The following is a 12,519-nucleotide window of genomic DNA, read 5'->3' as shown; positions in this document are numbered from 1 at the left end:
TGTATCCTGGGTGTATTTATTTTCTCTCCCTCTCCCCCTACTCACAGATGGCAATCATTCCCCAATCAGTCACTAATCAGAAGACACCTGCCCCTTTTCTCCTACCCAATCACAGTTCCATTCCCTTGGTTTAAAAACCCTGTCAGTTGTTCTCTCTGGAGCAATCTCTGTAAATGCCATATGTTTGTAGATCTAGTGTGGTTTAGGATACATGTCACTTTGTCCCCACGTGTGAGTATTGTTTTTGGTTATGGTGTTTGAGTGTTTGTTTGATGGTGAGAGAAGGGTGGTAACCAGACAGGTCGCCCATTGGCATACACTACCTGTAGGTAAACTTTGGGGGGTGGTGGCAGGAAAAGGGGCAGAGCTGGACCCAAGGAAAGAAACCAATATCCAAAAACACCCCTAAGCTAGACTAGCCTACTACTATACAGCTAACTACCCAAAAATACGGTGGGTGGTCCGCCCAGTTCCGTGTTTTTAGACAAAGTAGTCCTACGGGTACTGTGGTACCCCCTTTTCCCACCATCAAACATCATAGCAAAAACAATACTCAGGTGGTGACAAAGTGTCATGTCGTTGCAAAAAAACAACCAGAGCACTACCGAGAGGTTGCACTCTGAAGCAAAAAAAGACAGGGTTTTTAAACCAAGGGAATGTGATAGGGTAATAGAAACAGGAGGTGTGTCTTCTGATTGATGACTGATTGGGAAATGATGATTGCCACCTGTGAGGAGGAGAGAAAAGAAATGCACACACAGGATACACACACACACACACAGGATACCTGTACCCCCCCCCCCCCCCCCCCCCACGATTGTCTATATAAGGAGAGAAAGTGAAACCACAAATGCTTTGAATGTGTGGAACATTATACAGATAATTAAGCATAAACTAAAAATATATAGACATTTCAGAGAATATTGGTTGGTTAGAAGGATTGTTTATATATTTAAAACAAATGTAATTACATTTTTATTTTTTATTTTTCTAATATATTCTGTCTACATGCAACTTAATGGGTCATTGTCACATATTAGGGAGATTATGTATCATAAATAAGGTGTTGCTGACAATACTGTTTACATCTTCACCATTTACTTTAAAGTGACAGAACAAGGGCCATAATTATTAAAGTGTGTGTCATCAGAAACATTCAACTCCAATTCCAGTTAACTCCATGATAATATTTAATATTCTTAGACTTGGTTAGGTGCACATCTAATGTACTTCTATGTTCATCCTTCATACTGTATGACATTTATTTTTACATGATATGTTTAGAATTGTGATTGAAAAATGCTTATTGTCATGTTATGTTTAGTATTTATTACCTCACCCACAAACCATTTGTGGGGTTGCAGGGTGCGACTACTTCCCGGAGGAGAACAAGAGACAAGACGACTGGATACCGGACCCCTTTAGAGTGGAGATGGGACGCGTCACGTTGCCAAGCAACAAAGAAAATCTGATGGTGGAGCTGTCATTTGATCGCGGACTGAACATGCACTTCCCTGAAATGACACCACCAAAGTTCTGGTGCAGCGTAATGGGATAGTATCCTGTTCTCGCCTGTCATGAAATCAGAATCATGCTACCGTTCAGCACTACCTATCTGTGTTAAAGTGGCTGAAAACTAAAGTTATGATTCACTATTTTAATTATTATTGTTAATTCATTCTGACATGCATATTACATTTTATTGAACTGGTTAAAAACTTACACCTTAAAACAAATGTAAGGTTGTGAAACTATTGACATTGTAATTGATGATTAAGAATTTCTGCTGATTGCTGTTTTTTCTATTTTAAACACTGATATGTGTTACTGTTCATTAACATTATTGGACTGGTTATGATGTCATGTTCTGAGTCTGATCATTCCTTACACCCACTCCTGAACTGGTCACCTAATTAAATGGCCTATTCTCTTCAACTGATAAAAGTTTGCTCAGTTAATATGGCTGTGTAATGACTTTATTTAATACCATAATTGAGACAGTCTATTTTGCAAGTGAAGCCTTCCCAAGAAGGTAGCTGCAACACAACATTATAAAATGTAATCATCGACAGTCCATAATGTTGGGTCGCGACTCAATTGTCATTGTCAAATTTGGGTCCCCAGGCAAAACCAGTTGAGAACCACTGCTGTAGATGACATAATAGGCAGGACAAGGAGTGGGTGTGGCCTTGTATGCTGATGATGTGGCTGTATGGAAGAGAGGTGGGAATGTGAAATATGTGATGAGGAAGATGCAATAAGCTGTGTGAGTTAATGAGGGCCGAACAGGCAACTGCTCAGTATCTGACCGAAAGGTTCTACAGTGTATGGCCCATTACATCCCTGTGGCCAAGCTTCCTGACATCCAGGACCTATATACTTGGCGGTGTCATAGACTGTTCTCTCTGCTACCGCATGGCAAGCGGTACCGGAGCGCCAAGTCTAGGACCAAAAGGCTCCTTAATAACAGCTTCTACCCCCAAGCCATAAGACTGCTGAACAATTAATCAAATGGCCATCCAGACTATTTACACCTCTGCTACTCGCTGTTTATTATCTATGCAGAGTCACATTACAAATTATCCCGACCTGTAACCTGTACCCCCGCACATTGACTCGGTACCGGTACCCCCTGTAATATAGCCTTGTTATTGTTATGTAACTTTCTTGTGTTACTTTAAGATTTTTTTTATTTAGTAAATCTTTTCTTAACTATTTATTGAACTGCATTGTTGGTTAAGGGCTTGTAAGTACACATTTCACATTTCACCTGTTCTATTCGGCGCTTGTGACAAATACAATTTGATTTGATTTGAGATATTCAGGTTCTGTTGGGCCGTAGGGAAGTCAAGTCCTTGATCCGGGCAAAAGGGCTCGTTCTTTGGTAAAGGTAGTGCGATTCTAGTAGTAAGGGAAGACAATTTTATCATGTGCACCGGTCAGTTGAGGAAGAGGTGGGGAGTATGGGATGTAGGAGAGAGGATGTTGTGTGGAGCAGACCAAGGTATGGGCATACAGGTTTGAATGCCACATTGTGGATGATAGAGCGACATGAAACAGGTCTGTGTGATGAGTGTTCAGTGGAGGAAATGGTGGAACATGTGTTGATATTTTGTGAACTGTATGGTTTAGAAGTGGTATCTAGGGCTCTATTTAACTTTCTTAGAGGAACAGGACTGAAGATAATTAAATGTAGGTATGACGTGACTGGCCTCACACTCCAGTACAGTAGTTGGCAGTGTATGCACCTTAAAAATTGGATGCGAGCCGTCAACCCCCAATCTCAAAGAAGAAGGTGTCGATGACAGGCAAGCAGTAGATTACCTGTCTTGTTCTTTTGGGCAGCTGGCACACACCGCAGCAGTCGATCTGAGAATGGTTTGATTTACACTTCTTCACTCGTTAGATACCTGATTCATTATTATACGTCCGATAAATATCGCTATCTAAGTATCGCTTGCAAAGCATTCGGTGGACAACTTCGCTAGCTATTCTGCGCACATCAGTGGTGGCTAGCTAACACCGGCAGTCTGTTTGCTCGTATTCATCTAAGCACACCGTAGCATTAACTGTTAAAGTTAACCTAAACGGTGTAAGTAACGTTAGCTAGCGACGTTGCATAACGTTGCTACAGTGTGTGCACTAATGAGCACGATCTGATGTAGGCTAGCAGGTTACGTTACTGTATCCTGTTTATATTTTAGCTAGCTAGCTAACGTTACCTGAATTTGTTTCCACATTACATCTACATATGTAGCCAACTTAGCGCTAGCTGCACCAAACATGTGTTATAACGTTAGTGCTTGCATCTTGTGTCCGCGCTCTACTTGAACGACAAACGTTCCAGTAGCTAGCTATTTCCACTCCCAAATCCGATAAGCTTAATCAGGTGTGCAGGTGATAATTGCAGACATTTTATTGAATAGCCGCTGTTTTCTAGATCTGAGACACAGCAGAGCCTCTCATCCTCAAGCCTTCGGATGTCTAGCCATGTGTGTGGCCGCATCCTTCTGCGAGCTGCAAGCAGCACCCTCAGCCCTCTCTCTCCCCAGGTAGGTGCTGTCTGAGAGATCAGAAACACCAAAGCGTTCAATCAGTGACTGGTTTAGGGCAATTGTCTGCGAAACCAGGTGTTTGCACTCAGCAAGTAGACTAAATAACATTAATGGATGACTTGGATTGCAGCCCTTGGAGGGAGCGAACGCTTGCACTATCGATGTAAATGCTGGCCTGTCATTATATCTATCCATTCCTTCTCCTGTCTTTCTCTTTTGGCCATCATGCCCTCTACTCCTCCATACCCTCCTGCCCCTCCCCCTCACAGTGGCCCAGTCTGACCCAGCGAGCCTGCCTCTCCTCCTGGGGCTGCTCTGTGTCTGGTGCTAGGTGTAGGTCTGGGGCCACCATGCGCTTCCTCTCCACCCGTCAGGACCTGGACTTTCAGCTGAGCCGTGTCCAGATCAGCAGCATCCTGCGAGCCAACGAGCAGGTAGCACTTATTATAATAATCACTACGTAATCATATAAAGCAGGAGTGTTCATTTCCCATCTGTATGTGGGCCACTTCAGGATGCACATTTTCGTTCCACCCCAACAATATTGCACCTGTTTTAACCTATCATTAATGCCCTTGGGTAGTTGAATCAGGTGTGATGGCATTGGGCTGGGCTTTCTCAGGACCGAAAACCCTTGATATAAGCCATCAAGCAGGAGAATGCCTTTGTCTAATGAAGGTTGTTGATCTAGTTATCTAGTACAGTCTAGTATTTTTCCATGGAGTGATTTTGGTATATGGTCTGCATTCACACCCTGTCTGCATCAGGGTGCATGGCTCACCCCTAACCAACATGTTTTAGGCATCATTTATTCTCCAGTTATTTAAATACAACCTATTGTTCTGTCTAACCCAGGCAGTGAGCATACCTGAGTTTGATGGCCGGGGTCTCAGTGCTGTGAGGAAGTTTGAAAGCAACCAGCTGGCAGCTAACACCCCCAACGAGGACCGCCGCAGCGCAGCCACCTGCCTACAGGTGTGTGTGTTGCTAGTTACAAACATGCAGGAGAATGCCTAACATGCTCCCCCAGTTCCTCCCTCTCTCTCTCCCCCAGACTAAGGGAATGTTATCCAGGATGTTTGACAGTCTCTGTTCCCCAGACTAAGGGCATGCTGTTCGGGGTATTTGATGGTCATGGTGGCTGGGCGTGTGCCCAGGCGGTCAGTGAGCGTCTGCTGTACTACGTGGCGGTGGCCATGATGTCCCAGAGAGGACTGGAGGAGCTGGAACACTGCATGGAGCAGAGCAGGCCTGTCCCTCCCATCCTACAGTGGTACAAAAACCACGGAGACTACAACTACAGAGAGTCAGCCTCGCTCTACGTTGAACACCTCCGGGTCTTCTGGCAGGAGCTTCTGGACAGCGAGGAGCACGGCGCCGGAATGAGGTGGGGCTGTGTGGACGTTGTGAGACAATGAGCATGGCATGAGGTGTGGGCCTGACTTATCTCTCTGATTGTTAACCAACTGTTTTTGTCTTCTGGTTCTTATACGTCTCTCCAACCCTCTATCCTCCTTGCCTCCCTCCCAGTCCGCCTGATGCTCTGTATTATGCCTTTAAGCGTCTGGACACAGACATCTCTCTGGAGGCCCAGGTCCCACACTCTAGTGACCTGATAAGGAGTACTGCCATACAGGTGTGAGTGTGTGCCGTCCACCTCATTCAAGATTAATCAGGAATTTCAGATTTTCTCACCTAAATCAGCAATGCTATTGCCTGGGTCTTTAACTTATTGTGGCAATGGATTGGTGGCAATTCTCCCCTGACTTTCTCTGTTGTGTTTAACACATCCAACTAGGTGGCGTTTGCTGGCTCCACAGCCTGTGTTGCCCACGTGGGCACTGAGGGGATCCATGTGGCGAATGCAGGTATGGTGGGATATATGCTGAGTGTACAAAACATTTAAGAACACCTCTTTCCATGACATGGACTGACCAGGTGAAAGCTATGACCCCTTATTCAAATCAAATGTTATTTGTCACATACACATGGTTAGCAGATGTTAATGCGAGTGTAGTGAAATGCTTGTGCTTCTAGTTCCGACAATGCAGTAATAACCAACGAGTAATCTATTAATTCCAAAACTACTACCTTAATACACACAAGTGTAAAGGGATAAAGAATATGTACATAAAGATATATGAATGAGTGATGGTACAGAGCGGCATAGGCAAGATGCAGTAGATGGTATAGAGTACAGTATGTACATATGAGATGAGTAATGTAGGGCATATAAATATAAAGTGGCTAGTGATACACATATTACATAAAGATGGCAAGATGCAGTAGATGACATAGACTACAGTATATACATATACATATGAGATGAGAAAAGGAGGGTATGTAAACATTATATTAAGTGGCATTGTTTAAAGTGGCTAGTGATATATTTTTACATCAATTTCCATTATTAAAGTGGCTAGAGATTTGAGTCAGTATGTTGGTAGCAGCCACTCAATGTTAGTGGTGGCTGTTTAACAGTCTGATGGCCTTGAGATCAAAGCTGTTTTTCAGTCTCTCGGTCCCTGCTTTAATGCACCTGTACTGACCTCGCCTTCTGGATGATAGCGGGGTGAACAGGCAGTGGCTCGGGTGGTTGTTGTCCTTGATGGTCTTTATGGCCTTCCTGTGACTTCGGGTGATGTAGGTGTCCTGGAGGGCAGGTAGTTTGCCCCCGGTGATGCGTTGTGCAGACCTCACTCTCCTCTGGAGAGCCTTACGGTTGTGGGCGGAGCAGTTGCTGTACCAGGCGGTAATACAGCCCGACAGGATGCTCTCGATTGTGCATCTATAGAAGTTTGTGAGTGCTTTTGGTGACCAGCCAAATTACTTCAGCCTCCTGAGGTTGAAGCGGCGCTGTCCGTGACGTGTACGCCGAGGAACTTAACTTACTACCCTCTCCACTACTGTCCCATTGATGTGGATAGGGGGGTGCTCATCTTTTTAAGTGGGAGAACTTGCACAATTGGTGGCTGACTAAATACTTTTTTGCCCCACTGTAGGTATTTATCTTGTCCAGATGGGTTAGGGCAGTGTGGTTGCGATTGCATCGTCTGTGGAATTATTGGGGCGGTAAGCAAATTGGAGTGGGTCTAGGGTGTCAGGTAGGGTGGAGGTGATATGGTCCTTGACTAGTCTCTCAAAGCACTTCATGATGACGGAAGTGAGTGGTAGTCGTTTAGCTCAGTTACTGTAGCTTTCTTGGGAACAGGAACATTCTTACTGATGTCACCTGTTAAATCCATTTCAGTTAGTGTAGATGAAGGGGAGGAGACAGGTTAAAGAAGGATAAGCCTAGAGACATGGATTGTGTGTATCATTGATGGTGAATGGGCAAGAGTAAAGATTTGTGCTTTTGAACAGGGTATGCTAGTAGGTGCCCGGCGCACCTTTTTGAGGGTGTCAAGATCTGCAACTCTGCTGGGTTTATCACAATACACACGGGAAACTGTTGAGCAAGAATGGTCCACCACCCAAAGGACATACAGCCAACTTGACAAAACTGTGGGAAGCTTTGGCGTCAACATGGGCCAGCATCCCTGTGGAACGCTTTCGACAGCTTATAGAGTCCATGCCCTGACCAATTCTGGCTGTTCTGAGGGCAAAGGGGAGTGCAACTCAATATTAGGAAGGTGTTCTTAATGTTTTGTAAGCTATCTATAATGGGATTGTATCATGATAACTCTGTGACAATGACACTCTTAAATTACTCCCCGTTCGCAACAAATGGACATTAAAATACTATACTATTATTTTCTTCTTTGAACACAAGTTATTTTCTATTGTGTTGCGTAAACTTAGGTGACTGCCGTGCAGTGCTGGGGGTGCAGGAGGAGGACGGGTCGTGGAGCGCCTTACCTCTGTCCCAGGACCACAATGCACAAAACGAGGCTGAGCTGGAGAGGCTCCGAGCCCAGCACCCCCCCTCGGAGAGGGACACTGTGATCACTGACAACAGGCTGCTGGGGGTCAGAACACACCACCACTATCACATAATAGTTGTTCGATCAAATACTGTAGATTTATTTGTATATCATAAGAAAGACCAGGCTGTGCTGGAGACTGAAACGGTGGTCACTGGTGACAGACTCATACAGTATAGTTACCTCTGCATGTATTCTGTGTGACTAATTCTCCATCTCGTGATCTCTAGATCCTGATGCCTCTGCGTTCGTTTGGAGACGTAAGGTTCAAGTGGAGCCTTGAGCTGCAGCAGAGTGTTCTAGAAAGCCTGGAGTCTGGAATAGAACTGGACTTCCTTAACCTCTACCAGTACACTCCGCCCAACTACCTGAGCCCGCCCTACCTGGACGTGGCGCCGCAGCTGACCTATCACAGCCTCCGACCGCAGGACCGCTTCCTGATCCTGGGCTCTGACGGGCTGTGGGACGAGATGAGCTCTGAGGAGGCGGTTCGGCTGGTGGGCGAACACCTGAGTGGGATTCATCTACAGGTAAGGATGAGAGGGTGTGTGTGAGGGCTTTAGGGAGAAACTTCTTACAGGTGTTTTTTTTGTCTAGGTGCATATATCCAATTATCAGTTCTATTGTCGTAAACCGTCATCCCTCTAGGCTCCAGTCTCCCCCACTGAGAGACAGTTGAACCTGGGCCAGATGCAAGAGCTGCTGTGGAAACGCCGTGCCCTTGCCATGCCCACCCTGGACCCCAATGCTGCCACACACCTCATCAGACATGCCCTGGGCACCGGGCAGTATGGAGAGCTCTGCCAGGAGAAACTGGCATCTATGTTGGCTCTGCCTGAGGACCTGGCACGCATGTACAGAGACGATATCACAGCTACTGTGGTTTATCTGAACTCTGATCTGGTCAGACAACACAGGTAATGCAGATGGGGACACACAAGAACATAACATTTTTACAGTAAAGATGGTATACTTCAACTCATGCCTGGTCACATAACACACACATTTCTTGACAGTTGTTTACTTTACCCTACGGTGAAAACATTTGCTGCGTACCTAGGCCTAATGCTCAAACACTGCTCGCAGAGAACTGAGTGGCATTGTATTAGTGTTTTTCAGATGGTTAAATAAACTCAGCAACAAAAAAAACGTCTTCACTGTCAACTGCGTTTATTTTCAGCAAAGTTAACGTGTAAATATTTGTATGAACATAACAAGATTCAACAACTGAGACATAAACTGAACAAGTGACTAACAGAAATGGAATAATGGGTCACTGAACAAAGGGGGGGTCAAAATCAAAAGTAACAGTCAGTATCTGGTGTGGCCACCAGCTGCATTAAGTACTGCAGTGCATCTCCTCCTCATGGACTGCACCAGATTTGCCAGTTCTTGCTGTGAGATGTTCTCGCTCTTCCACCAAGGCACCTGCAAGTTCCCTGGACATTTCTGGGGGGAATGGCCCTAGCCCTCACCCTCTGATCCAACAGGTCCCAGACGTGCTCAGTGGGATTTAGATCCGGGCTCTTCGCTGGCCGTGGCAGAACACTGACATTCCTGTCTTGCAGGAAATCACGCACAGAACGAGCAGTATGGCTGGTGACATTGTCATGCTGGAGGATCATGTCAGGATGAGCCTGCAGGAAGGGTACCACGAGGGAGGAGGATGTCTTCCCTGTAACGCACAGCATTGAGATTGCCTACACAGCTCTGTCCGACGATGCTGTGACACACCGCCCCAGACCATGATGGACCCTCCACCTCGATCTCGCTCCAGAGTACAGGCCTCGGTGTAATGCTCATTCCTTCGACAATAAACGCAAATCCGACCATCACCCCTGGTGAGACAAAACCGCGACTCGTCCAGTGACGGTGGGTTTGTACCCATAGATGACGTTGTTGTCGGTGATGTCTGGTGAGGACCTGCCTTACAACAGGCCTACAAGCCCTAAGTCCAGCCTCTCTCAGCCTATTGCGGACAGTCTGAGCACTGAGGGAGGGATTGTGCGTTCCTGGTGTAACTCAGACAGTTGTTGTTGCCATCCTGTACCTGTCCCGCAGGTGTGATGTTCAGATGTACCAATCCTGTGCAGGTGTTGTTACACGTAGTCTGCCACTGTGAGGACGATCAGCTGTCCGTCCTGTCTCCCTGTAGCGCTGTCTTCGGCGTCTCACTGTACGGACATTGCAATTTATTGCCCTGGCCACATCTACAGTCCTCGTGCCGCCTTGCAGCATGCCTAAGGCACGTTCACACAGATGAGCAGGGACCCTGGGCATCTTTCTTTTGGTGATTTTCAGAGTCAGTAGAACGGCCTCTTTAGTGTCCTAAGTTTTCATAACTGTGACCCTAATTGCCTACCGTCTGTTAGTGTCTTAACGACCGTTCCACAGGTGGGAAACTGTGTTTTTAACCCTTTACAGTGGTCTGTGAAGTAAATTTGGATTTTTAAGAATTCTTTGGAAGACGTGGTCCTCAAAAAGGGACGTTTATTTTTTTGCTGAGTATACATGAAGTTCTTTTTAGCTTGAAACTCCTACATTTAGGTGAATAACCATGATGTTTTATGTGTGGATGTATGCTGATAAAACTGTAATTATTTACTGAATAGTCCCAAAGCACAATCGGAGCGAAGTGTTTCACAAGTCTTGACTGGGTACCACGTCATACTTGGCCATAGTTTTAAATAAATCCTATTTTCTTATGAACTCTCTGGTGCACTTCCTCACTTTTTACTGAGTCTGATAAAATCTTAAATATATTTTCAGAACTATGTTTTGTATTTGTTACCTGGTGTTAGTTTGGTAAACCTGCTATGTATCATATTTTGACTATTTGCTGACAATCTAGGTTTGAGTTTTCATCTACTGTAATGTGTCTGCAAGTTACTCGTCCTCTGCTCTCTCAAATCCTGTTTTCCTCTTAGGATTTTTAAAAATGTATTATGCTCGCCTCTCCCACAGGGATTCTTTAGTGCAATTAACACTGGAGCAGAGGCTGGACGAAGTGTACTTTTTAGTCAGTCACATGTCTGTATTGTCAGTATTTTAGGTCACAATGTACCATCTTCTGTTTCAATAAAGGACATTTTGGTTAAATGAATGCGATTCCCTTCAAAATGTGAAATTAAGGCCTTGTTTTCAGTTGTTCTCATTTGAACTTCAAACATTTAAATCTTCCTGTGCCACCACCACTACTTTATCTTGGGTAATTGTTTCATGTACAAAATGAACAAATTTAAAATAGTAAAACATTTTATATTCTCTATTGACAATGAAGCTCTTCAAATTTGGAGAACTGTATAAACTGGAAGTGTTTTGTCAAGATCTGCTAAAATCTTGTAGGGTGTGCCAGATAAAGCCAATTTGGGGCGGCAAGTAGCCTAGTGGTTAGAGTGTTGGGCCAGTAACCGAAAAGTTGCTGGATCGAATCCCCGAGCTGACAAGGTTACAATCTGTCGTTCTGTCCCAGAACAAGACGGTTAACCCACTGTTCCCTGGTAGGCCACCATTGTAAATGAATAAATCTGAATTTGTTATTAGCTGACTTGCCTAGTTAAATTATAAAAATTACTTTTAAATGACCTTTTCAATGTTTACTCTTAAAATCCATGTAAGATGTAAGTCATATACAGTAGTCTGTCAGTGTAACTGTCATTACCACTCAACTCCTTTATGAACATTCTGAGGAACATTCTGAGGAAGCAGCTGGGCAATTAAACTGTAGGACTCCCCTAACTCCAGATAATTCATATTTTGTTCTTGAATGTTGTGAAATAAAGGAATTCGTGTCCTACTGTTACCCAGCTGCTATACCTTAGTGTATTTATGAAGGAGTTGAGTTGTAATAAAGAACTAATAAACAAGAGCACAGAAAACGACAGGGTTGTTTGGGGATGGTTATAATGAAGTCTGTTAGTTTCACTTCTACATTCGACTAAGTGCCTTCAGAAAGTATCCATACCCCTTGACTTATTCCACATTTTGTGTTAGAGCCTGAATCTAAAATGGATTACATTTTTTTGTTGTTGCTCACCCATCTACACACAATACCTCATAACAAAGTGAAACATGTTTTTAGAAATGTTAGCAAATGTGCTAATTACAGAAATATCTCATTTACAAAAGTATTCATGCCCCTGAGTCAATACATATTAGAATCATATTTAGCAGCGTTTACAGCTGTGAGTCTTTCTGCGTAAGTCTAAAAGCTTTGCACACCAGAATTGTACAATACTTGCATTTTATTTATTTTTTTCTTCAAGCTGTCAATTTGGTTGTTGATCATTGCTAATCCTTTTTCAAGTCTTGCCATCAATTTTTCAAGATAATTTAAGTCAACTGTAACTCGGCCACTCAGGAACATTCAATGTTGTCTTGGTAAGCAACTCCAGTGTATATTTGGTCATGTGTTTTAGGTTATTGTCCTGCTGAAAGGTGAATTTATCTCCCAGTGTCTGTTGGAAAGCAGACTGAACCAGGTTTTTCTCTAGGATTTTGCCTATGTATAGCTCTATTCTATTTATTTTTTGCCAAAATTA

The 12,519-nt window shown here is 44.2% G+C and overlaps 1 protein-coding gene across 1 annotated transcript; it reads left to right on the top strand.

Annotated features, from left to right (window-relative positions):
• Positions 1–3,279: 3,279 nt before the first annotated feature.
• Positions 3,280–11,081, top strand: LOC139405635 (putative pyruvate dehydrogenase phosphatase isoenzyme 2). The gene is made up of 10 exons (XM_071148053.1): positions 3,280–3,378; positions 3,941–4,052; positions 4,325–4,489; positions 4,911–5,030; positions 5,156–5,442; positions 5,586–5,691; positions 5,854–5,923; positions 7,857–8,023; positions 8,209–8,508; positions 8,627–11,081. Exons 2-10 carry the CDS (start codon positions 3,981–3,983, stop codon positions 8,897–8,899), a joined length of 1,560 nt encoding a protein of 519 aa, XP_071004154.1. The 5' UTR covers positions 3,280–3,378; positions 3,941–3,980; the 3' UTR covers positions 8,900–11,081.
• The last annotated feature ends 1,438 nt before the right edge of the window (positions 11,082–12,519 follow it).

Source organism: Oncorhynchus clarkii, chromosome 1, assembly GCF_045791955.1.
Source record: "Oncorhynchus clarkii lewisi isolate Uvic-CL-2024 chromosome 1, UVic_Ocla_1.0, whole genome shotgun sequence".
Taxonomy (NCBI): domain Eukaryota; kingdom Metazoa; phylum Chordata; class Actinopteri; order Salmoniformes; family Salmonidae; genus Oncorhynchus; species Oncorhynchus clarkii.
Note: the sequence above shows the minus strand (reverse complement) of the source record. Positions and strands in the feature narration are given on the sequence as shown.